At 39.1% G+C, this 27,313-nt stretch overlaps 1 protein-coding gene across 1 annotated transcript; it reads right to left on the bottom strand.

The window, feature by feature from the left end:
• On the bottom strand, positions 1-26,695 carry LOC129780423 (protein-L-histidine N-pros-methyltransferase). The gene is made up of 6 exons (XM_055788691.1): positions 26,577-26,695; positions 25,656-25,747; positions 24,981-25,271; positions 2,313-2,464; positions 386-558; positions 1-257 (listed from the first exon to the last, which is right to left on the bottom strand). The coding sequence occupies exons 1-6, from the start codon at positions 26,635-26,637 to the stop codon at positions 46-48; spliced, it is 981 nt and encodes a 326-aa protein (XP_055644666.1). The 5' UTR covers positions 26,638-26,695; the 3' UTR covers positions 1-45.
• Positions 26,696-27,313: the final 618 nt, after the last annotated feature.

Below are 27,313 nucleotides of genomic sequence, written 5' to 3' on the forward strand. Positions count from 1 at the left end.
TTTGGTATAGTACGGTACTTTTAATCGCTATACAAAAATATCACATTATTTGGAACACACAACTACTATATCGTCTAACCAATAGAAAGATTGATTGAAATCGCCTTCACACAAGTACGGAGCTTTGGTCCAAGATAATATTTTGAACCCGACGTATTCCAACTGCTCGAAAAACTTTTCAATTTCCTTTTCGATGGGTAGCCACGTCGAACTGCGCCAATGCTCCATTAACGGTCTCAAGGGCATGTGGCTGGAATCTGCAAGATATGTATTCATTTATATTGAACATTTTGCTCGTGATATATTTTATTTCAATTATAACACGAAACATTTTTTCCCCACAAAAAAATATTTTATACGAGAAAATTAAGGCAAAATACATTACTTTTTTCTACGTAATGGTTGTACGGCAGCACCAGAGCTACTAATAATCTTCCATTGGGAGCCAACGCGTTGTAAATATCTTGTAAAATTTTATGGGGATCTATGCATCGATCAAGTACATTCAGACAAGATATAAAGTTAACGTTGCTAAGCTGATTGATGTCTTCTAACACGCTGAAACAAAGAAAAAAATCATTGACTGATTGAGATGTATTGATTTATTAGACGGTGATTTATGTTTTTTGTTGAAAAAAACAGGAAGTGAAAAACAGGAATGGTATAACCGCAAGGGTGACGTAGGACTATCGTTGATTTAGAGATCATTTGTATGAAGTTGAATCTGAATTCATTCTGAATGAATGAATATTTGGAGAACTTCGAAAACGAGAGCGTTACGTTGGAGGCACAAGGTTTTATGCATCCAATATTGGATACGGAAATATCCTACTGATTGGGAAGAATAATCTTCAGAAGCTATCCTGTTGATTGCGATTGATTGAAAAATCACAAAACCTAATGTATTTGGTCATAGTGTTACATGGATAGAAAACATTAAAATAAACTCTTTCATATTAATGTAATTTTAAATTCCCAGAGGAACTGGCAGATTATTTTCAGTAACGATTAGATATTTCCACATTTTCCTCGATACTGGAAGCCCACCAGTGGTTAATGCTAACTCGATAACCATCTGTTAATAGCACTTGATTGAAACATATTTGGTCACAGTGTTACATGGATAGAAAACATTCAAATAATCTCTTTCACATGAATGTATTTTTAAATTCCTAGAGGAACTGGCAGATTATTTTCCGGATCTTTCTCGATCCAAACGGAAAGAATTCCGTGCGTGTATGTGTGTGTGTGTAGCGGCTGCTTCGAGATCTTCCCGGGGAACCGTTTGTAGCATAACTCTCCTCCTGATGGATTCACTTCTGGCCTAAGGTGCACAAACAGGCTCTTGGTGACACTGTTCATCCGCGCTTTCATGATAAATGGAGAGCTTCACCACAACAGCGACACCACGCTCCAATCGCTGTTCAATTAGAACTGAGTGGATTTCCGAGCGGCGCTCGCTTATATACCGATTGGTGATTTCAATAGCCTATTTTGAAAGCAAATTTAAGACTATTGAAACAAGTTTTTGGATCAGAAAGTAACAAGTATAGAACGCGTAGATATTTTATCTTTCGAATGAAGTGTTTATCATACCATTTCGTTCAGTTGTTTAGGAGCTATTAACACTCAAAATCTCGGTCTCCGGCGTAACGCTTTCGTTTTCGAAACTTTGATTTTACACCCCGGTATAGAAATGAAAGACGTAGTCCTACGTCAAAATGAAAGCAGTCATTAAATAAAGTTTCCTTATAGTAACCCCAAGAATCCGATTTCATAGAGCTAACTTCTGATTCTTGCCATTATAAAAAAAAGATGAAGGGTTGCGACCGAAACATGACCGCACATTTGACGTAAGTAATTAACGCAGTCGATCACCTGCTAGGGAAATGCCTTGCGGTTCCTTCTAGTTTGCCATACATGAAAGTATGGCATATTAGAAGCTCACATTTCAGTTCTACTTCAGAGGATCAACTGTTGAAAAAAAATGATCTATTTTGCATCAGTATTTAAATCGGTTGGTGCGAAAATTCGTGCATCCATAAAAAATTGAGCAATAAGCGATGAAAATATAAAAAAAACGATATTTTGTTTTTCAATCTATGTCCTCATCACGTTCCCGAAAGACCTAATCCTACATCCTAAAAATTCCTATCATTTAATGTTAGATATGCTAGCTTCGATATGATTATCACACAGTAGTACCTTACATTATTTCGCGAAATGGTACGTTTGTTGTGTAAAGGCATGAACTTTTTAATTTCTATTTTTTTTTCTACAAAAAAGGATTTTTAACGCTTCAATTTACTTACTTTATTTGTTTTTCGACCAGCCTTGATCTCATTGTCCAACTGGAATCAGTTGCATACAATTTCATTGGTATGTTTGGAAAGATCATAGTGATTGCCTTGACGAACCGCATGGTGACTTCGCCATCGCCAGCACCGATGTCTAGAACATGTATCTGAAAATATGATTAAAATTCGATTACAATTTTATGGATACAATCTATGATTTCCCTCTTCCGCTAGGATATCTATAAGGATGGGATAGAAGTATTTGTTTTGTCACGTCTAGATGTTTTGAAATTATTGTCTCATCCTTGTCCGCTTCAACAGGGACCGGTAAGTCCCTCAAACATATCCTACACAGAAATATGTTTCTTTCGAGAATAGCAAACTCATGCCATTACATATGCTCCGGCCTAAAAAAAACACTCGCAACCATTTCCTCTCATCCCTCTGTACTCTCCACTTCGACTTCTCAGCCCCGCCCAAACCACGACCTTATCTCCCTCATCTGTTGAAACTGCCCCCGCGTCAAGGTTCATCCGGGCAATGCACCTGACACTAGGCATGAGTTGCCCAAACCGAGTGGAAAAGCCATCTTGAAGGTCATCCAGATCATGACAGATCTGACAAGAAATCCCTCCGTAACAGATATTTGTAAGGTGCAACCGTGAAAACTATGAGTTGTCTTATCGCGTTTACATTCCTTCTCGTAATTTGAGAATGATTTAGCTAATGAACGACCGGACAAAGGACAATCGATACTTCGGGTATTTACAGGCATAAGTTGGACCACTAGCTCATTGTCCATTAACTCCTATCCCTATCTCCTTGTGATGCCCACTCAAGTACAAGCAGGGCCCGAAATATTCTAAGGTGAAAAATGAAGATCGACTCTACTCTCAGTAGCTTCGCTTCGACTAGAACTGCTTCGACAGTGGCCGTCAACAAAAATAAATTGACGAGCGTTGACTAGCGAGGATGACTGATAAATTAGTCCAGTCAGTGGTTATTCTAACTGACGCGACTAATGAATACAAATCTGCCACTTCATTCAACTAACTTCAATCCACATTTCAACGAAATTGTTATCCGCGTACGCAATCTCAAAAATCGGCCATCATTGTTGTTGATCGCGATCGACTAAAGGAAACAAGTAAATAAGTAAATAGATGCCTATGGAGTAGTTTATTGTATATAGTTGTCCTTCGAAACCGTCCATGTAAATGCTGTGTGTGCTCCGTAATCGCATGCGTGTTATTCAGTTCAATCGTATTTTCCCTGTACCGCAATTTGCATTTGCAAAAATCCATCGTTGTCTATATCGGACTCAGCCATTGTGCAAAGTTTCACTTGTCAGAAAACAATACGGGATAAGCGCTATCTCTTTCCGTACTCGTCAACCAGAATGTCAACACGAAGAACTCCTCCCAGTATCAGAGCAAATCTAAACAACAAGCGCGTACGATCGGACTACGATGTAGATGCTAATCTCCAGCCTCTGTCGTTAGGGGCTGTTATGCAGGCGATGAATCAACAGTTTGCGAAAACCTTAGCGCGGATGGAAGAAATCAATGAAAACATTAGTAAGAAAATTGATTCAATAAAAGCGGAGCTAGATGGTAAATTAGAAGCGGTATTGCTTGAGCTTGAGCTTGGGTACTGTACAATTCGTAGTTGCACTCCGCAATTGACCTGAACAAACCAAATTACACAAAGAACACATAGAATGACGCTTGGGACTAGCAAATCATTCTCGTTGTGCAATTTTCGGCGATTTGAGCTTTAAATGGTCAATAACGACGCCGGCCACGTCCTTACAGTCACCAGGGGAAGGGTAGGAATGTTAGCATGATATTCGCCGCCCGACAGTCAGAATGGTCGCCTCTTCCCTAGCATTTATCATGGAAGGGATAATTGTTAGTGGGAATGGTTAAGAAAAATCAGGATTCACTGCGGTGAGTGATGTGATTCTCAAAAAGTTAACTCTCAACTATTCGGCGAATTGAAATTTGAAGAAAATTTCGTTTTCGTTATTCATCGTGCGTAGTACATAGATATTTTTCCTGATCTAGGGAAATTGGAAGCGGTATCGCACGACATTAACATCTCCAAGACGGATTGTGCTGCAAAGTTAAGAGCAACGATGATGCGCTGAGTGTTTTGAATGGGAGAGTGGATGAAATATCATAATCTATTGGCGGTCTTGAAAACAGGAATGAGTTTATCGTGAGTGGAATCCCGTACCTGAAGGATGAAAACCTGACTACGTATTTCAATGCACTATGCACTTTTCCTTGTCAGCATTCAAGTGCACATGAATCTACCTTTCCGCTCACCACTAACTTGCGTTAATATGGTCTTTTGCGTTGGCTTAGATCATTCCATACTAGAAATAAAAAATGCCATTGCAATAGTGCACAGGAAACAACTCGATTTCAACTATCTACCTATATTTTTCTGCCATGATCGAGGCTCAATGATTGCTATTTGAGTGAAAAACGAATGATTTTACAGAGACACTCGCTGGCACAAGCAAAAGTTTCCTATTTGATTCTATCACCATTTAACGTCATTCCGAGAGGCAAATAAGGGAATGCAAAATTCTCTGAGCATAGATGAGCGGAATCGAGACAGAATTTTCCCGTTAAACTCGAGAATGAACTTTGCGAAGACGATAGGTGAATGTTTTCTGTCTCAAATAAAGTGAAGCATGAACGAAGAATAGATGGGTGAGTTTTATCTGTGAATGAGTGTTGTTGAACGAACTTCGATGCGATTTCGCCCATACTTGCCTATAGCCACACACTCGGATGGGCTTCTTGGACCATTGTTTTAGATAAGTGATAAAATTTAATATAAAACAAAAAAAAGTATAATGTAGTAGTTAATTTGTAGGATTTAATGTTGTTAGAAACGATCAATGCTATCGCCGTGGGGGCGGAATCGTGCTGTATTATAAAGATCATCTGTCCTGCTATATGATTTTTAATACACAATTGACACTCGAGTCTGTGGATATAACTGAGTGTGTGGCAGTGGAGTTGCGACTAGGAGTTGAAAAAATCTTGATTATGGTTATGTACAATCCCCCAGAGAATAACTGCTCACATTTCCTTGAAGAGAAACTGTCAGATTTCGCCACTCGCTACAATAACGTTCTGCTAATTGAAAATTTCAACACTGATTTGTCGAAGCCTAGTAGAAAAAGAATACAGCTCGGATCCATTCTAGTGAGGTTTGCCATGTGCTCCATGGGTAATGAACCAACGTTTTTCCATAGAGACGGTTCGTCACAGCTGGATCTGTTTATCTCAAGTTCTAGCGACAAAGTATTGCGGTTCAACCAAGTTAGTTTCCCTGGACTATCACAAAATGATCTCATCTTTGGTTCACTGGACTTTGACGTAAGCCCTGCTCAAAGGAACGCCACGTATCGAGATTACCTTAATTTCAATCCACATTCACTACGAAATGCCATTCTTTCCGTCCCCTGGAATATATTCTATGCGATCCACGGTCCCAGTGAATTGGTTAATTTTTTCAACTATCACATAAAACAAACTCACGATGACTGCATCCCGCTTCGTACCAGAAAGAATGAAAAATCATCCAACTCGTGGATCAATAGCGAAATTCATAAGGTTACGCTGGAACGCGATTTGGCTTACACAGAATGGATCAGGTCACCGAGAACATCCAAGGACCAAGCGCGTCATCGGTATAAAGTTCTGAGAAACCGAACCAATACGATAATTTCGGTTGCAAAAACGACATTTTTAAATCATCTCTTAGACGACCGGGTACCGTCAAATTTCCTTTGGAAACGGCTCAAAAGTATTGGAGTGGGTAAAGACAAAACGTCACCAATTTGCGAGTTTCACCCAGATGAAGTTAACCGTGTGTTCCTCTTGAGCTACATCTACAATGACAACCACAGTGAAATAAGAAGATCATCGTCAGACTCGCCTTACAGCTTCTCATTCCGGCCAGTGCATCAGTGGGAAGTGGTAAACGCCATATGTAGCATTAAATCCAATGCAATTGGACTGGATGGCTTTCCAATCAAATTAATCAAAATAATCCTGCCGTTGATCGTGCAGCAAACTACTTTTATATTCAACAGTATCATTGAGACCTCGACTTTTGCTTCATGTTGGAAACATTCCAAGGTTTTGCCACTTCGAAAGAAACCACATTTAAACGCTTTGTCAAATCTTAGCCCAATCAGTATCCTATGTTCGCTATCGAAGTCATTTGAGAAACTTATGGAACAACAGATGTCAGCCTTCATCACGGAAAACAATCTTCTATCAGAGTTTCAAGCGGGTTTCCGAAAAGGGTAAACATCCAAACAGCAACGGTTCGAGTATATGACGGCACTTGGCACAAACTATCAATAGGAAAGGTACTGCCATTTTGCTACTGTTAGACTTTTCCAAAGCCTTCGACACTGTTCCTCATCGCAAACTATGTTCGAAGCTACAAACTCAGTTCAACTTTGTCACGTCAACGATTTAACATTCGTTCCCAGGTGGTGGTCGATTCAGCTGTATGTTCAGCTCTATATCCTTCGCTTCGGTCCGTGTTGCAGCGAACTCATCAGAATGATGAATGAAGATCTCACAAGAATCACGGAATGGTCTTGTCGAAACCAGCTATTTGTGAATCCATCAAAGAGCAAAGCCATGTTTTTTAAGGGCCTCCGTAGGAACGCTGCTCAATCGAATCTGCTACTCTCTATTACTATGGATGGGCAATCTATAGAGTGGACGGAAAGCGCGACTATCCTCGGTTTCATTTTTTAATCGGATCTAAAATGGGATGGCATGATCAATCAGCAATTTTTTTTTTATCCAAAATATATATTTTATTAAGGCTCATATGGCGTCAGCCTAACGGGGCCGGGAGTTCAATATTTTGACAATGTTTACTTACAACTATGTTAGTAATATGTAACCGATTACTCGCGGTTGACTCGAGGTTAGTATTACAAGTGTTCTCATAATTGGTATGTCGCAGTCTTCGATGCTCTGTACGTGTGCCCGACACGGGATACTTCCTATTGGGATGCAGCTGACCATTAATCAGCAACGCCCCCCTAGTCTGTACCCCATATCTAGCGTGGTGCGTCTTCCCGACTCGAGGAATCCAGGATAGAATGGTCACTAGCCGGCGCAATCATCAGCTCGTGTAAAGTTGTCATGAGCGGTACAATCTTTGGCTCTTGTTGAATGATCAGTGGACTGCACAACCTTCGGCCCGTGCATCTGTAAAGAGTGTGTGTATGTATTGCCGCGACTAAGTAAAAGTTTATCGATCGGATAGGAGGGATATGAAACGGGGACACAACGAAGGAAACATCATTAAACGTTGACATCGGCGTTTCTGAGGAACAGGTATAGATGAAGCAGAAGATCAGGATCCCGGCTACCTAAGATATCCCGGACGGGGATATCCGATTGTCTGCCTTGTGCTCTCAGTGCTCTAGAGAGCTGAGAGCGAGCAGCATGGAACCGGATACACGACCAGACAACATGCTCGATGTCGTGGTAGCCATCGCCACAATCACAAAGATTGTTTGCTGCGAGCCCAATGCGATAGAGATGCGCGTTTAGGTTGTAGTGATTGGACATAAGCCGAGATATCACGCGAATGAAATCACGACCTACATTCAATCCCTTGAACCATGCACTCGTCGAGACCTTAGGGATAATCGTGTGTAACCAACGACCGAACTCATCAGCACTCCACAGGCGCTGCCAACTTACGAGCGTATACTGACGAGGAATGTGGAAAAATTCATTATAAGCAATTTGCCTTTCAAAAAGTGTGCCTTCTAAAGCGCCCACCTTAGCTAGCGAGTCCGCTTTCTCATTCCCCGGAATCGAGCAATGAGAGGGAACCCATGCTAAGGTAATCTTGAAGATTACCTTATCAATCATTATTAATCAGCAATGCGGGAAAATTTATGCAAGCCTTCGTTCGCTCTACTGTTATGCTTCTGCTGCTGCCAACGAAACGCGCCTGAAGCTGTTTAAAGCACTGATCCTACCACACTTCGTGTTTGGCGAACTCCTACATGTTGAACCAAGTTCCCATGCTATGGAAAGATTGAGGGTAGCGTTGTTTTCCTGTGTAAGATTTGTCTACGGCTTGAACCGCTACGCACACGTCAGCCATTTACAGAAAAATCTAATCGGATGTCCACTAGAGAAGTTCTACATGTATCGCTCATGTATATTCCTACACCAGTTGATAGTGACGCAGTCTCCACCAGTTCTCTTTCAAAAGCTGTTGTTTCCCCGAGGACGCCACCTTCAGAGCCTCATTATTCCACCCAACAACTCAACCAGCTACTCAAATTCTTTGTTCGTTCGAGGTGTGGTAAGCTACAACTCTTTACCTCCTATCGTCAGACGCTCGACATCGGTGGTTACTGGACAAGAAGCTAAGGACCACGAAATTATGCCTGCAGGTACATGAAGTACCGGTGGTACGCTTAGTCCTAGCGTTTGTTTACCACCCATGGAAAACGAGTGTTACTTTCTTCAAAAAGTTTGATCGATTACGACCCAAAAAAATGGCTTCAGAATTCTAAGACATAAAGGGGTTTTTTAATACAATCTCAATAGATACTTTCAGACAAAATAGTCCCTCGTGGTCTACAACACCTATTGAATTATATATCACACTAGAATGGTGCCAAAGAACTAGTTCGCCGAAAAGTGCACGAACCATACGAACTGATACCGAAAGAACTGTTTGAGAACAAATGAAGTGCAGATGAACTGAATACCTACATGTGGAAAACAGATTGCAGATTGTACGAAACGTATGAATGCAACAAGAACGCTTGGAGATAACTAAAAAAATAATGATATTGTCCTTCATGAGCAAAATGCTTGTAACGCTCGGCTTATTTTGCTGGCGTATGACCAACTTTTAATTTTAAATTAAGATTGGTTTCATTATTACATTTAATTTATATTTTTGGCAAAGCTGTGAATTTTTGAGCATTTTTTTTCCAATTCATGTGTAATGTTGAAATACTTCGAGTTCATCAGAAAGAATCCGGAAGAAGCTGAGACAATTAACTGGGTGAACAAATAATCTTCAAATAATCAAAATGAAAAAAAAGTTTTTCGTTGCTTTCAATCCATTGTTTGGTCTATTACGTGTACGTTTTATTGCGAAAAGCATTCCCGAATTGTTAGTGAAAATTGAAAAATGTTGGGACTTCTTCTCTGATAAGATTATTATTAAACATGATCTGTGATGAAACCAGAGCCATGTCAGTCCCAACAGAAAATACGAAAAATTGCGCGAATCAAATTATTACACACAGCATTATCGGGTTGGAAACATATGTTGACATACGATTTGCCGAATTGCGAAAAAAATGGACGGTGCGTTTCTCGGCAACAGATTTCGGGTTGAACGCAGTGTTGTCACACGTACAGATTTATCAGGAATTTCGATTTTTTCGTTATTTTTGGTACAGTTTCTGTACGGTACAGATTACAGATTTTCGTCAAAATATACAGATTATTACATGTCTAGAGGCGAATGAACTGAAAAGTTTAAACCCTCTTTAAGCCAAAAAGAAGAACAAGATTATTACAGATTTTTTCCGCGTGTGAAATTTTTCTCGAAAATTTTATTGAGTGATAGCAAGCAATATAAATTTAGAAAGACTATGGATAACCATCAACACACGAGAGATTGAAGGCTAGCAAATGTTATTGTACGTTGAATTCGACTCCGATTGCGTAACCTCGGCGGCTTGGGGCCGTCTCCTCGTTAGATTATGACTTCGCCCCCCACCCCCCTTACATTGACTCCAGAATAAATTTAATTTCGGAAAAATTAAAATTGTCGACGGCGTTCATACGTAAGTACTAGTATTTGTAGTACACCCATACCTCGCTTTACGGCCTAAATACGTTCCACGAACCTTGGCCGCAAAGCGAAAAGCCGTATAAGGAATCAATTATTCTAATACAAATTCAATCGGATCGGTTTTAATTTTATTGAATGTGACATGGTTTATCATTCAAAATGCATTTTATCTTTCAATTTAATCAAAAATGCATACATCATTTGAATCACATATATTTGTATATAAAATAATAATAGACTCCGAAAACTAACAATAATCCATAAACAGATATGAAGCAACTTCATATTACATTAAATTTGTGTATGTATATAGCAATTCCAGGCCAAACCGATATAGTTGTTCATAAGGTTGCCCATTTCTATTTAAGGGTGGTCCGAATTTTTTTTCCTTTTGACGTAGGACTGCGTCTAACCGGAAGATATAGGGGGTGAAATGGAAATCTAGGCACTGAACAAGTAGGAAAAAATGCAAGATTTGGAACGCTTATAACTCGAGCATTTCTCAATAGATCGCAAAGGTTTTTGCATCAATTGATAGGAAGTATATCTACGCGTCTATCATAACGAATAACATTTCATTTTCCTTGAGATAAATAATTGAATAATTGTGAAATATCAAGCATTGTTCAAATGCACTATGTGCCCATTTTTGATTGGTCCATTTTGTGCTCCTCAAATCGTATCGACCAAAACGAGCAACCAGAGCAGCAGCGAAATACAATGAAGCACGATTGGAAAGGAAAAAGAAAAAAAATGAACGAAACATTGGTCGCAGTCTCACACATGCGTAATTCTCGAGCCAGCCAGTCAGCTTAAAAATCCCCGCTCCGCTGCCGTAACGATCATTCACATCCAAACCGTACACCACATCGTTTCGCATCACATCACATCAACAAACCAACACAAGCAGCCATGTCTGGACATGGCAAAGGAGAAAAGGTAAAGGGAAAGGCAAAATCCCGCTCGAACCGTGTTGGTCTGCAATTTCCCGTAGGTGTATTCGACATGCTCCGCAAGGGTAGCTAGGCCGAGCGCGTTAGTACCAGTGCACCAGTCCACCTAGTCGGCGATATATAGTTTCGGCCACCGGAGTGATCGAGTTAGCTGGCAAAGCTGTTCGCGACGATAAGAAAATCCGCATTCAGAACAGACCACATTCGGTTCGGTGGACATCAAGACAACAACAGGCAATTGCAACGAGTGGCGAGTGGCAAACGCAATCGCAAAACGGCAGCAGATAGCATAAGAAAAAAGCTTGTTCAAACTTGTACAAACTACTTTGGTGGCAAATCCAGAACAAGGCGGCATCAAGGGCGTGGTTTTTTTTTCAAAACCACGAGTACTAAGTTTTCTAAATTGGAACCATTCCATAAAACACGGCGCTTTTCAGGGCCACTAAACCTTCCAAAAAAGAGTTTACGAAATACAGTTCAATGCTTTCTGAAACAATATCCCAAATAATAATAAAACACAAATTGATTTTTTCATAATTTGTTTTCCAGGATATGATGAGTATGAGAATTTGACAGGAGGAGGCGATCTGGCGTAGCGGTAACATCCATACCTCTCACGCTAAGGGTCACGAGTTCAATTCTCACTCCCGACATTCTTCCGAAATGGAAGGTAAAAGTGACGAACCAGCCAAATGTGTTGAAAATCACTATAATACAGAAATAAAAAAAAAAAAAAAAGAATTTGGCAGTTGTTCTGAGCTTATTGATGGTTGGGGACTTTCCCGATTATTCAATTTTCATCAATTCTTAACTTGCTTCTAGATTGAAAGTACAGTCGACATTTAGCTAATTGAACGGACCTGTAATGCGACATATTTATTTGGACTTTTTTGTAAACATAGAGTTCGGGGTCCAAATTATGACCCCCCCATTGAAAGTCGACACTGTACCACTGTCATCGCAAATGTTTAATTACAGGTTAAAATCGTCTCTAATGCGACACTGAGTGGTGCTTCGGCACGTCGCATTGAATATAATTTACTGTACAACATGTCACAAGCTGGATGGGAAGAAATTTTCCAACTGTGAAAGCTGTGGCGAGTGGCAAACGCAATCGTTAAACAGGAAGGTTTAGCCGAACAATATGAGGATATCGATAATAACAAAACAATAAACTCTTTAGATTAAAGATATTTTTGTGATCCTGAAAAGGACCCTTTTTAGCCTGCATGTGAATCCAACGAGCGAACAAATCGTAATGAATGTACTTTTTGCCATCGCTGCCTTTTAACGCTCATTCGTTCGTCACGTTGGACTCGCCCCTTTGGCTGAGTTTGCCAATTTGTCTCTATCCTGTAATCGTGTACCGCTAAAGTACAAAACGCGCGGATCCGCTGAAAAATATATCTCTTTCAAACCGTAAATCAGGGTGGTTGTATGGCATCGTTTCACATCACATCGCATCAACGGATTGGTGCCTGAGCACCAGTATACCTAATAGCGGTTATAGAATTTCGGCCGCCGGAGTGCTCGAGTTGGCTTGCGAAGCTGCTCACGACAATAAGAAAACCCGCTTACAGAACAGAGCACATTCGGTTCGGTGGCAACAACTAGTTTCAGCGAGTGGCAAACGCAATCGCAAAACGGCAGCAGATAGACCGCCACCGTACAACACGGTGCTTTTCAGGGCCATTAAACCTTTCAAAGAAGAGTTATTAAAAGTTTTTCACAACACCAATGCATTCTAAAGTGACATAATATGACATATAATATAAACTGATTTATTTTGTATATGCTTGTTCTTGAACTTATTGGTGGTTGGGGTCTTTTAAATTGATCATTCAGTTTTCACAAACCCATGCTTGGTTTCCGAATTAAAAGTGGCTTCAAATTACACCACATTGTATGCAGGATGGCATTAACGAATTTCCTTGGTAGCAAGAACTGCTTTCTTTTGTTTATAAATGATGTTGAAAATTGACTGACGTTACATCTGCATTGTATAGAAAAATAACTAAGGAGCAACATGATGAGCTATGTATTTCCTGCTGCTCTGTTCTTATTTTAAAGGACTTTAATCCGAATGTCATCCATCCGTGTATTTACTGTTGGTTTTTCAGAACGCTTATAGCTCGTTTATTTCTCGACAGATCGTAGAGTTCGTCTCCAAAACCTCAGTTCTTTTTAATTTGTATTTACTTTGTTTGCGGAGATTACAAATCTTACAATTCATTCGTCTCCGAAACCACAGTTTAAGGTACGGTAATGTACTCAATAGTGAAATACGTGATAGTGAATGAGCTGATGACCACCTATGCATTCCCTATCACTGCCATCACTTTGATTGTACGATATGTGCATACGCCGAAAGATGCCCGGCGTTGAACATTTAATAAGTACAAAGCCTTCAGAAAAAAAATCAAGAATCAAGTTTGTAAAAAAACGCAAAAACACAACACCAAAGGTTCTTTTCAGAACCCCAACATGTTCATAAAGAGTAAACAGTAAACTAATCCATTTGTCAGGTAGATAGGTAGATATTCACATAGGAGAAGAAAATAAAACAATAAATTTAAAATATATATTTAGCAATAGCTGTCCCCTTTGTATAGTCCTACGTCACTCCGGTTATGTCCCCGACATTACCCACCCGTCTTTTTTTCCCCAAATATGAATCATCTGAATTGGTCCAGAGTTCGAAAGTTAAGTATTTTAAAAAAAGTCATTTTTGGGGGGAAAAAAGGAAAAAAAAGTTAATTTTTCGAACCACCCTAAGATGAGAAGCTTGCTGTGATAGGAAACGGCTCCCCACACTGTCAAACTTCCGCCCCCAAAGCTTCGCTTCGATCTCACGGCATGTCGTTGACTTAAATTGTACCAATAGCAACTGTAACAGTCCGGACCATCCAAATTGAACTTTTTTCGCCGGAAAATACAACATTTCTCCATTCTAGTTTCCATTCCATGTATTGCCGGGCGACAATGAGATGGTTCTGCTTATGGGTGGCGGTCAGTTTCGACTTCTCTTGAGGTTTCTTCCACATGATGTTTGGTGACTCATTCGAGATGCGCGCAATATGCCTCTTCGTTACTGGAACAACCGATTCTGCCTTGATGTATGAGCAGGACATCATTTCCTGGTTGCTTGGTGTCTTATTCGACCTTTAAGACTCAAAGTAACTTTGGTGTTTCCATTTGTTGGTCGTTATATCCCATATTTCTGGCACTATTTAAAGAAATTCTGTACCACTTTCTCAGATAGACCAATTTTTGTTACGATCGAGCGATTAGAAAACTTTTGTTTACTCAATATTTCTATTATTTTCCGCCCTCTTCCGTCAATAGAATACCTTTCGCCATTCCTTTAAATTCTACGTAAATCACTAATCTGACCAACTTCTTGCGTTGCACATCTAATATTTATCTTGTAAATTGAACATTCCCAAGTATTTTTTCAAAAAAACACGGATAAAGGCTTGGTGATTATGCGAAAACTCGATTTTTATGCCTTGCGGCTAAACGCATGTCTCGGGAAAACGACGTTTGAATGTTTATATCCACCGATGCCACCTTGTGTGTGTGATTGTGACGCACGTCCTTTCAATAAAAGTGACTTAAATATACTATCACTACAGCAAATAAGTATCCCGATAAAAAGAACATTCCTAGTTGTTTTGTAAGTGTTTCAAGTTTTTTTTCAAGTGCGGCTAAACGAATGTCTATCACTGTACTGGTTTTCGAAATAATTGACCAAATGTTTTATAAAAATGTGTTTTTCCATGTTTTTTACTGAAATTAAAACAAGCCGAAAGGTAACAGTTCGGCTGAAAAGTTCATAAGGTTGACGTCTAGATGGCGCCTCTTGCAAAAATCTACTTGACTATCACACAGCACCATCTTTCAATGGGTACATGTCAAAATTTGACAGCAATCGTACTATTGGTCGTTTACAGCATTGAGAGTGTAGCAATTTTTATTAAAGTGAAAAAAATGGAAAAACCACAAAACCGAAAGCGATAGCAAAATTGCAAAAATTGGGCTTCGAGTTGCTTCCGTATACACCGTATTCTACAGATCTGGCTCCCAGCGACTATTTTCTGTTCGCAGACCTGAAGAGAATGCTCGCTGGCAAGAAATTTAAGACCGATGATGGAGTGATTACCGAAACTGAGGCCTATTTTAAGGAAAAACCGAAAGAGTTATATAAAAACGGTATCAAGTTGCATGATCGCTATAATCGCTGTATCGCCCTCGATAGCAATTATGTTGAATAAAAAATTAGAATTTTGCAAAAAAATAGTTTTACAGTGTTACCTTATAAACTTTTCAGCCGAACTGTTAGAACATTTTTATCGGTGCGGGTATAATGGACATATAGTGGGAAAATATGGACAGTAGAGTGCCAATGGATGTATGGGAAAAAATGACCTTCGAATTTTCAAAGTGAACTTGATTAAAAATGTTGATTCCTATGAAAAACTAACCTATGCAAAATATCAGCTCAATCGGACTTCATTTACTAGTGACGCACAGCCGTCAAAGTTTGAGTTTTTTTTGAAAACCGAAAAATAACCCAAGAGGGGTGTAAAGGATATCAGGCAAAACGTATGGTTTAGGGTGCCAATGAAAATCGTCATATCAATTTTTCATACAGGACTGCGAAATGTTGATTTGCACGATAAAATAAATTATGCAAAATATTAGCTCATTCGGACTTCATTTACTATTGTCGCAGATGTCAAAATTAAAGTTTCCTGAAAATCGAAAAATCACCCAAGGGGGGAGAAGTGAATTCGGGGGTTTCAAAAAAAAGTTTTTGATGCCTAATGTCTTAGAATTGCATAAAACGTCAAGATTTACTGTTATCCCGAAAAATTTTGACGTAGGACTACGTCTAACCGGAAGATATAGGAGGTGAAATGAAAATCTAGGCACTGAACAAGTAGGAAAAAATGCAAGATTTGGAACGCTTATAACTCGAGAATTTCTCAATAGATCGCAAAGGTTTTTGAATCAATTGATAGGAAATATATCTACGCATCTATCATAACGAATAACATTACATTTTTCTTGAGGTCAATAATTGAATAATTGCGAAATATCAAGCATTGTCCAAATGCACTATGTGCCCATTTTTGATTGGTCCATTTTGTGCTCCTCAAATCTTACCGACCAAAACGGGCAACCACAGCAGCAGCGAAATACAATGAAGCACGATTGGAAAGGAAAAAGAAAAACAGGAAGTGGGTTATATCTATGGTATAACCGCAAGAGTGACGTAGGACTATCGTTGATTTAGAGATCATTTGTTTGAAGTTGAATCTGAATTCATTCTGAATGAATGAATATTTGGAGAACTTCGAAAACGAGAGCGTTACGTTGGAGCCACAAGGTTTTATGCATCCAATATTGGATACGGAAATATCCTACTGATGGGAAAGAATAATCTTCAGAAGCTATCCTGTTAATTGCGATTGATTGAAAAATCACAAAACCAAATGTATTTGGTCACAGTGTTTCTTGGATAGAAAACATTAAAATAAACTCTTTCACATGAATGTAATTTTAAATTCCCAGAGGAACTGGCAGATTATTTTCAGTAACGATTAGATATTTCCACATTTTCCTCGATACTGGAAGCCCACCAGTGGTTAATGCTAACTCGATAACCATCTGTTAATAGCACTTGATTGAAACATATTTGGTCACAGTGTTACATGGATAGAAAACATTCAATTAAACTCTTTCACATGAATATATTTTGAAAATTCCCAGAGGAACTGGCAGATTATTTTCAGTAACGATTAGTTATTTCCACATTTTCCTCGATACTGGAAGCCCACCAGTGGTTAATGCCAACTCGATAACCACCTGTTAATAGCACTTGATTGAAACATATTTGGTCACAGTGTAACATGGATAGAAAACATTCAACTAAACTCTTTCACATGAATATATTTTGAAAATTCCCAGAGGAACTGGCAGATTATTTTCCAGCAATGATTAGATCTTTCCGGAACTTTCCCGATGCTGAATGGCATCCTAACGGAAAGAGTTCTTCGCGTGTATGTGTCGATCCTTTGCCGTCCACCTCCTCCAGCACGTTAGGCAACGATGTTGTCTTGTCGATGTCCTCACGAAAAATGAATGTGTCTCACCACCAGAATATCGCTTAAGTATGCTTTTTGTGTGTGATTGAATCGAGAGAAGGTGTGGTTTACGATGGCAATTTGGAAGGCAAACTAGAGGGGAATGAACTCTCTGAGCTCGGAACTTTCGGCGACTGAGCAATAATCGCTTGCGGGCGCATACAATATTGGATACGGAAATATCCTACTGATGGGGAAGAATAATCTTCTGAAGCTATCCTGTTAATTGCGATTGATTGAAAAACCACAAAACCAAATGTATTTGGTCACAGTGTTACATGGATAGAAAACATTCAATTAAACTCTTTCACATGAATATATTTTGAAAATTCCCAAAGGAACTGGCAGATTATTTTCAGTAACGATTAGTTATTTCCACATTTTCCTCGATACTGGAAGCCCACCAGTGGTTAATGCTAACTCGATAACCACCTGTTAATAGCACTTGATTGAAACATATTTGGTCACAGTGTAACATGGATAGAAAACATTCAATTAAACTCTTTCACATGAATATATTTTGAAAATTCCCAAAGGAACTGGCAGATTATATTCAGTAACGATTAGATATTTCCACATTTTCCTCGATACTGGAAGCCCACCAGTGGTTAATGCCAACTCGATAACCACCTGTTAATAGCACTTGATTGAAACATATTTGGTCACAGTGTAACATGGATAGAAAACTTCAATTAAACTCTTTCACATGAATATATTTTGAAAATTCCCAAAGGAACTGCCAGATTATTTTCCAGCAATGATTAGATCTTTCCGGAACTTTCTCGATGCTGAATGGCATCCTAACGGAAAGAGTTCTGCGCGTGTATGTGTCGATCCTTCGCCGTCCACCTCCTCCAGCACGTTATGCAACGATGTTGTCTTGTCGATGTCCTCACGAAAAATGAATGTGTCTCACCACCAGAATATCGCTTAAGTATGCTTTTTGTGTGTGATTGAATCGAGAGAAGGTGTGGTTTACGATGGCAATTTGGAAGGCAAACTAGAGGGGAATGAACTCTCTGAGCTTGGAACTTTCGGCGACTGAGCAATAATCGATTGCGGGCGCATACAATATTGGATACGGAAATATCCTACTGATGGGGAAGAATAATCTTCTGAAGCTATCCTGTTAATTGCGATTGATTGAAAAACCACAAAACCAAATGTATTTGGTCACAGTGTTACATGGATAGAAAACATTCAATTAAACTCTTTCACATGAATATATTTTGAAAATTCCCAAAGGAACTGGCAGATTATTTTCAGTAACGATTAGATATTTCCATATTTTCCTCGATACTGGAAGCCCACCAGTGGTTAATGCCAACTCGATAACCATCTGTTAATAGCACTTGATTGAAACATATTTGGTCACAGTGTTACATGGATAGAAAACATTCAATTAAACTCTTTCACATGAATATATTTTGAAAATTCCCAAAGGAACTGGCAAATTATTTTCAGTAACGATTAGATATTTCCACATTTTCCTCGATACTGGAAGCCCACCAGTGGTTAATGCCAACTCGATAACCACCTGTTAATAGCCGCGCGTGTATGTGTGTGTAGCGATGTCTTCCCAGGGAACCGTTTGTGGCATCACTCTCCTCCTGATAGATTCCCTTCTGGCCTAGGGTGCACAAACAGGCTCTTGGTGACACCGTTCATCCGCGCTTTCATGATAAATAAAGAGCTTCACCGCAACAGCGACAACATGCTCCAATCGCTGTTCAATTAGAACTGAGTGGATTTCCGAGCGCCGCTCGCTTATATACCGATTGGTGATTTCAATAGCCTGTTTTGAAAGCAATTTTAAGACTATTGAAACAAGTTTTTGGATCAAAAAGTAACAAGTATATAACGCGTAGACATTTTATCTTTCGAATGAAGTGTTTATCATACCATTTCGTTCAGTTGTTTAGGAGCTATTAACGCTCAAAATCTCGGTCTCCGGCGTAACGCTTTCGTTTTCGAAACTTTGATTTTACACCCCGGTATAGAAATGAAAGACGTAGTCCTACGTCAAAAACCATTTCGAACGCCCTCGATGCCGCCTTGTTCTGGATTTGCCACCAAAGCAGTTTGTATAAAGAACAAACTTTTTTCTTCTGCTACCTGATGCCGTTTTGCGATTGCGTTTGCCACTCGCCACTCGCTGCAACTGCCTGTTGTCTTGATGTCCACCGAATCGAATGTGTTCTGTTCCGAATGCGGGTTTTCTTATCGTCGCGAGCAGCTTTGCCAGCTAACTCGATCACTTCGGCGGCCGAAACTATATAACGCCGTCTAGGTGGACTGGTGCACTGGTACTAACGCGCTCGGCCTAGTTACCCTTGCGGGGAACTCCAGATCAACACGGTTCGAGCGGGATTTCGTCTTTCCCTTCACTTTTCCTCCTTTACCATGTCCAGACATGGCTGCTTGGGTTGGTTTGTTGATGTGTTGTGATGCGAACCGATGTGGTGTACGGTTTGAATGAGAAGAAGGTATTGTATTATAGAGACTTTAAACTTTTGCAGTTCATTCGTCTCTAGCCTTGAGAAAGGCCCTTTGAAAACTCTACTCTACTCTACTCCAGCGCTACCACCTCCGCCCTCTTGCCTTGAGAAAGGCACTCGATCCCTCGCCGTCCAGCTCGTCCAGCAACGATGTTGCCCAGTCGGTGCCCACACAAAGAATGATCGTTACGGCAGCGGAGCGGGGATTTTTAAGCTGACTGGCTGGCTCGAGAATTACGCATGTGTGAGACTGCGACCAATGTTTCGTTCCTTTTTCTCTTTTTCCTTTCCAATCGTGCTTCATTCTTATTCGCTGCTGCTCTGGTTGCCCGTTTTGGTCGGTACGATATGAGGAGCACAAAATGGACCAATCAAAAATGGGCACATAGTGCATTTTGACAATGCTTGTTATTTGACAATTATTCAATTATTTATCTCAAGAAAAATTAAATGTTATTCGTTATGATAGATGCGTAGATATATTTCCTATCAATTGATGCAAAAACCTTTGCGATCTATTGAGAAATGCTCGAGTTATAAGCGTTCCAAATCTTGCATTTTTTCCTACTTGTTCAGTGCCTAGATTTCCATTTCACCCCCTATATCTTCCGGTTAGACGTAGTCCTACGTCAAAAAATGAACGAAACATTTGTCGCAGTCTCACACATGCGTAATTCTCGAGCGAGCCAGACGATCATTCTCATCCAAACCGTACACCACATCGTTTCGCATCACATCACATCAACAGACTAACACAAGCAGCCATGTCTGGACATGGCAAAGGAGGAAAAGTGAAGGGAAAGGCAAAATCCCGCTCGAACCGTGTTGGACTGCAGGTTCCCGTAGGTGTATTCGCCAATTGCTCCGCAAGGGTAGCTAGGCCGAGCGCGTTATTACCAGTGCACCAGTCCACCTAGCCGCCGTTATAGAGTTTTGGCTGCCGAAGTGATCGAGTTGGCTGGCAAAGCTGCTCTCGCTTTGGTTCGGTGGACATCAAGACAACAACAGGCAGACGCAAACGCAATCGCAAAACGGCAGCAGGTAGAAGAAGGAAAAAGTTTATTTATACAGACTGCTTTGGTGGCAAAACCAGCCACCGTATAACACGGCGCTTTTCAGGGCCATTAAACGATTCAAAGAAGAGTTATTAAATGTTTTTCACAATACCAATGCTTCTAAAGTGACATAATATGACATATAATATGAACTGATTTATTTTGTTTATGCTTGTTCTTGAACTTATTGGTGGTTGGAGTCTTTTAAATTGATCATTCAGTTTTCACAAACCCATGCATGGTTTCCGAATTAAAAGCGGCTTCAAATTACAACAAATTGTATGCAGGATGGCATTAACGGCATTAACATGGCATTAACGAATTTTCTCGGTAACAAGAACTGCTTTCTTTGGTTGATAACTGATGTTGTAAATTGACTGACGTTACATCTGCATTGTATAGAAAAAATAACTAAGGAGCAACATTATGAGTTATGTATTTCCTGCTGCTCTGTTCTTATTTTAAAGGACTTTAATCCGAAGGTCATCCGTCCCTGTATTTACTGTTGGTTTTTCAGAACGCTTATAGCTCGTTTATTTCTCGACAGATCGTAGAGTTCGTCTCCAAAACCTCAGTTCTTTTTCATTCCTATTTACTTTGTTTGCAAATCTTACAATTCATTCGTCTCCGAACCCACAGTTTGAGTTTGAAATATATGATAGTGAATGAGCTGATGACCACCTATGCATTCCCTATCACAGCCATCATTTTGATTGTACGATATGTGCATACGCCGAAAGATGCCCGGCATTGAACATTTAATAAGTACAATGCCTTCAGAAAAAAAACAAGAATCAACTATAAGATAGTGAAAAAAAATTGAGAAAGTTTGTAAAAAAAAACGCAAAAACACTACACCAAAGGTTGTTTTCAGAACCCCCAACATGTTCATAAAGAGTAAACAGTAAACTAATCCATTTTTCAGGTAGATAGGTAGGTATTCACGTAGGAGAAGAAAATAAAACAATATATTTAAAATATATATTTAGCAAAAGCTGTCCCCTTTGTATAGTCATACGTCACTCCGGTTATGTCCCCGACATTACCCACCCGTCTTTTTTTTGTCAAAAATTGACTTTTTGACTTTTTAGCACCTACACGTTTTCTCGTCTGAAGAAAATCCCAGAGAAAGTCACAGGGTGTCGTTTCATGCAATTTGAAGACATTTGGCATCAGAAATTTCATTTCGCATTTTTCGAAAACCCCGATTGCCGATCCCCCCTTGGGTGATTTTTCGGTTTTCAAAAAACTCAAACTTTAACGGCTGTGCGATACTAGTAAATGAAGTTCAATTGAGCTGATTGAGCTGGTAGTTTTTCGTGGGAATCAACATTTTTAATCAAGTTCGCTTTGAAAATTCGAGATGGCCATTTTCATTGGCACTCTAATGGACAGGTATGGTATTTAAATTACATAAATTCTTTCGGGAATATACGAAGCGTAAAAGGTTATCGCTCTTGAGAGGCTCTCTCTGTGTGTGTGTGTCCAGTAACTGAAATGTAACAAACAGAGAAAGCAATGGAAAAAAGAGTTGAATATTCTTCCCTTCACTTTCCATCAGGCATTGGATGTGATCTTGGATATGACTGTCCATTTTAACCCCACCAGTACCCCTAAGTTAAATTAAGTAATTAAGTTACTTGAATCAAATCTCATCCGCATGCCTGAACAATCAAAATAAAGAAAAATACCCGAATGTAACACATACCCGAATACATTCACTCGAATGTAACATTACCCAAATGTAGCAAACACCCGAATGCGACAATTACCCGAATGCAACATTTACCCGAATAGAATGTTTACCCGAATGAAGGAGGAAAAATTCCGACAATAAATTCGAAAAAGATGTTAAAGACTTCGCTGCGTCATTTCAATAAATAAGTGTAGACACAATTGGCATGGCGTCTTCTCTCCTTTCCGTATTGCTCTTTAAGGCCAAGAGATCATTCAGAAATGAGCATGGTTTATGGAATACTCCGAAAAATAGACAGGTAACTTTAAATGAAAATGCGAAAAGAATAGATAAGAAAACAAGATAGAAACAAGGGACGAATTCCCCATTCAACGAGGATGAGGAACGGAGGCGGCATCAACCCACCGAGGTGACGCAATCCGAGTCGGCTGTCGACCCGCCGTCGGAAACGGCGGCCTCTCGCAAGCAAACCTGTGTACCACCGATTGCCCGGTTTGTTTGAAACATAGGAGACGATCCTTTAGTGACTGGCTCTACATTGAAAAGTACGCTACGGACGACGATTCTGTTGCTTCCATTTGAAAGATGAGAGAAATTAGTATAGGATATTGAAGTGGAACATCTAAATTATTGGATTTAAATAACATTTTGAATGTGAAAAACTTTAAAGTTTTAAAGTTTGGACTGCTGTGCTCTTCAAGTGGATGTAGATACTCTGCTGGAATGGTGCTCAATAAATGGCATGGAGGTGAATATTAGGAAATGTCATGCGATAACATTTTCGCGACTTTGCTCACCAATCACATTTGAATATGCGATGGGGTCGACCGAAGTGGAAAGAGTTGCAGCCGTCAAAGACCTGGGAATCGTGCTTGACAACAAGCTAAAATTTACGAAGCATATTGCAACGGTCACCGCTAAGGCTTTCACCGTTCTCGGGTTCATTAGACGCCACACTCAGGCATTTAGAGATGTCTATTGCCTCAAATCGTTGTATGTGTCTCTTTTATGCAGTATATTGGAATATGGTGTTACTGTTTGAGCCCCATACCACGCTGTTCACATCGCTCGTCTGGAACGTGTGCAGAAAAGTTTCATCCGATATGCTCTTCGTCATCTCCCCTGGCGCAACGACCAACATCTGACCACATATGAAGAACGCTGCGCACTGATTCACTCACCGACACTGCAAAAACGACGAGAATTTCTCCAGAGACTGCTGACTTTCGACCTTCTTAACAACAATCTTTGCTGTGCTGAAGTTTTGGGCAAGCTTCGAATCAACGCTCCAGGTAGAACAACCAGACAATTTGTTTTCTTCCGGCAAGCAGCACATCGTACTCTATACGGACAGAACAATCCCTTGGATGTTTGTTGCCAACGGTTCAATGAAGTGTATTATTTGTTTGAATTCGATATGTCCAGAAATGTGTTTGTTATAAGGATTCAATAATTGAATTTTAGTCTGTCCGACAATTTCTTGGAAAAAACTGAATAAATAAATAAATATCCAGCGGACTTATTGTGTTATTATTAATTTTATCTTAAAAAATCGTATTAAACTTGTTTGTTTCTATTAATTAAATTTAAGCTCTACAATTTGTTCTTCGACACCCAACTTCTATCTTTCTTAATTTCGCTGCAATATCGATATAAACAATTTCTGGTGGAAATGAAAGCAAAATAGCAAAATAGCGATTCAAATTTCAACTTAACGTTCAAAGGTTACATTTTTTCTTGAAATAAGTCATATTAAAAAAAATATGTTTTTTCAAACTGTATATAATCGATACCAACATTGTATATAATCGAATCACATATAATCGAGTCCGACCTGTACTTCCTAATAATAATATTTGCGTATTATTCGCACATATTCTTCTTTCGGATAAGTGTCGCATTCGAGTAGATGTTACATTCGGGTAACTGTCGCATTCGGGTAAATGTTATATTCGGATAACTGTTACATTCGGGTTATTGTTGCATTCGGGTAAATGTCAGTTAGACTAGATGTAGCATTCGGGTAGCTGTCGCATTCGAGTAAGTGGAATTTGGGTGAATATCTTTCGGGTGAGTGGGGTTCGGGTAATTGTGCCACAATCGGTTCTATAATATCACCGATCATGATCGGGACGTTAACAAAAGCATATCGCAGGAAGACTGCATCAACCTGAAAAGCGGGAAAAACGGCAATTTTGCCCGACAGTGCTTTCGATCTACGGAAATGGATCACATCTTTAAAAGTGTAAATTTTCCACATAAATCATTTTTATAACATATTCATACAATGTACATCGATCAATAAGGTGTCAAATCGTGGGGTCTTAACATTCAGCCTGATTTATAAATATTCCTACATGATTTAGGACGTTCCGTTCTTAGGGAGGCCATATTGCCCCTATCTACCCTATGGATCTATTTCCTTATAAACATACTTACATTCAATGCTTGGTCTAGTCCCGACTCGTGAAATCCACTCTTCAAAAGAAGTATTTGGTATTGGAGTTCAGAGAGTATGAACATTGATCCTCTTTTCAGAAGCCCATTTATATCTGTTTGCGTCATGAACACACTGAGCAATGTTTTTGCCAATAAATGCCATAGCTGGAGCCAAAATTTACTCGATGTTTCTTTAGATTCCTTCAACCACATCAGAGTGATTTCATCAGGCTGTTTGAGGTCCACAAAGGTGTCCTCATATTTCTGGGGGATCTTAGGTAGTATGTACCACTGGAACGAAACACAAGTGAATTAGTGTATTAAACTTAACATTGATTGTTTGGACAGTATTCTCGTAAAGCTGAAGGTGGAAGGTGTTGAATTATAGAGGTTTTAAACTTTTCAGTTCATTCGCCTCGAACCGTAAAGTTGAAACCGAAAAGTGCCTCTTCTACAATCTTTTAAAAGTCTCTTAGTAATAGTTAAGGCCTCCTTTCAATGGATACAATCTCTAGTTTAATGTAGATATTTCGAAAATTTTATTTAAAACTACTACTCTATTTTCGATACATTAGAATAACATATATAAAATTAACTAGCGATAAATTTCTTGCATAGAAATCTCTATAATCGATCGTATATCTCAACACGATCTACGCTACCTATTTCACTTACTTTTTTCATATCGCAATTGTCTAAAGTTTTGTCAATTCTCGATTTATCCACCACGAGCCGAGCGAGGTATCCTCTTGGGGAGTAAGACATTCCTGTAAATAATCAATTAATATTCAATTTATTTAGCAATAACAAATTTTTTTGATAAACTTTATTTTTCTTTAATAACAATCAAAATGAAGCAAAACCGATCGCTAAAAGGCGTTGCCTGGAGTTACGAGAATAGGTCTTCAAGGTTCAGGAGCAAGAGAGTAGCTACCTCTAGGATGTATTTAATTATAGATGTGATCAAGATGGCAAAAATCACAGAATAAGGCCATGCCGTTGTCCTTCTGGCCACTATTTTACGTAGAGCTGTAAAAGATGTCTCAACAATCCATGTATGTATCCATGAATTTGACCACTTTTCCAATAGCCATGGAATGTGATAAGGCCAAAGCTATGGTCTTTTGTAAACTATCGTACTGTTTATTCTACCATATTATACAATTTTATAGTTTAGTCCAGAGAAGCTTCAATGAAGACCGAGCTAATACTCGAAGTAGCTCAAATAAACATAATTGTATCGAAACTGATCATGTGTTAAGAGGTTAAAAGTACGGTATACATACACATTGCTCATTTATCAACATTATTAATGCTATAAAAACCATTTTCTTGTAGAATTAACAACTACTTCAATTGAAGAAAAGTTTCATTCGGTATCGCAAAATGGTTTAGATTTCAAGCTGTTGATTGTTGTTTCGAAAAATAAGCTGTCCATCTTTTTCGCCACAATGAAACACTCAAATTGTCATATTTTTTTGATGGATGCCTGGTATTTAAATTACAGTTGATCACAAAACAATACTACCCAAATTACGAATGAATTAATCTTTCAAAACATACTATTTCATTAACTGTAAATCGAGAAATTCTTACTTGATTTTGATGTTAAAAAAATCAGACCAACACGGGTGGATGTTATACGCGTTGACAACATTGAGTTTCGTGTGCTGTCATTGTGAAGCGAAAATTGATTTCGCGGTGAAATGAACAATTTTTCTAAATAATAAATATAAATGAGAATTTACTTTATCGTATCGGATATGCATTCTATGTTATAGTGTAACACGTTTTTTGCAAATTATTAAAAGATTAAACAACAAAAAATATGTCTGATACTGGTTTTATATTACATCTACAAGTTTTAGTAGAAATATCAAGATATGTATAAACGAATGGTAACATAAGGATCAAGTCTACGTGGTTTAAGTAATTAGATAATTTTAATTAAAAATTTTCATTCAAATTCTAACAATATAAACTTGCCTTCGAGCCTGTTAATTTCATAAAGAGTATTTTGCCTCACAAGCACATTAGTTGCCACCAGACGTCGACACTGTACATTTGTTCTCGCGGATTTATAACCCATTTTTCTTTGACAACATCAAGTAGAAATACTAGGTGGATCAATATAGGTACTACACCCAGAAAATCACTTACTAAAATAAGCTACCAAATATTTGGTAATGCAAAAATTGGTGGAATGTACATATTCATATTCTACCCGTTAGCCTATAATCCAAAAGGGCGGTTAATTTCGAATTTCGAACTTTCATCGCCGCAGTCAGACAACTGTGAAACCAAAACAAAAACGGCAAATGGTTATGGAAGTT

Source organism: Toxorhynchites rutilus, chromosome 3 (assembly GCF_029784135.1).
Source record: "Toxorhynchites rutilus septentrionalis strain SRP chromosome 3, ASM2978413v1, whole genome shotgun sequence".
NCBI lineage: Eukaryota > Metazoa > Arthropoda > Insecta > Diptera > Culicidae > Toxorhynchites > Toxorhynchites rutilus.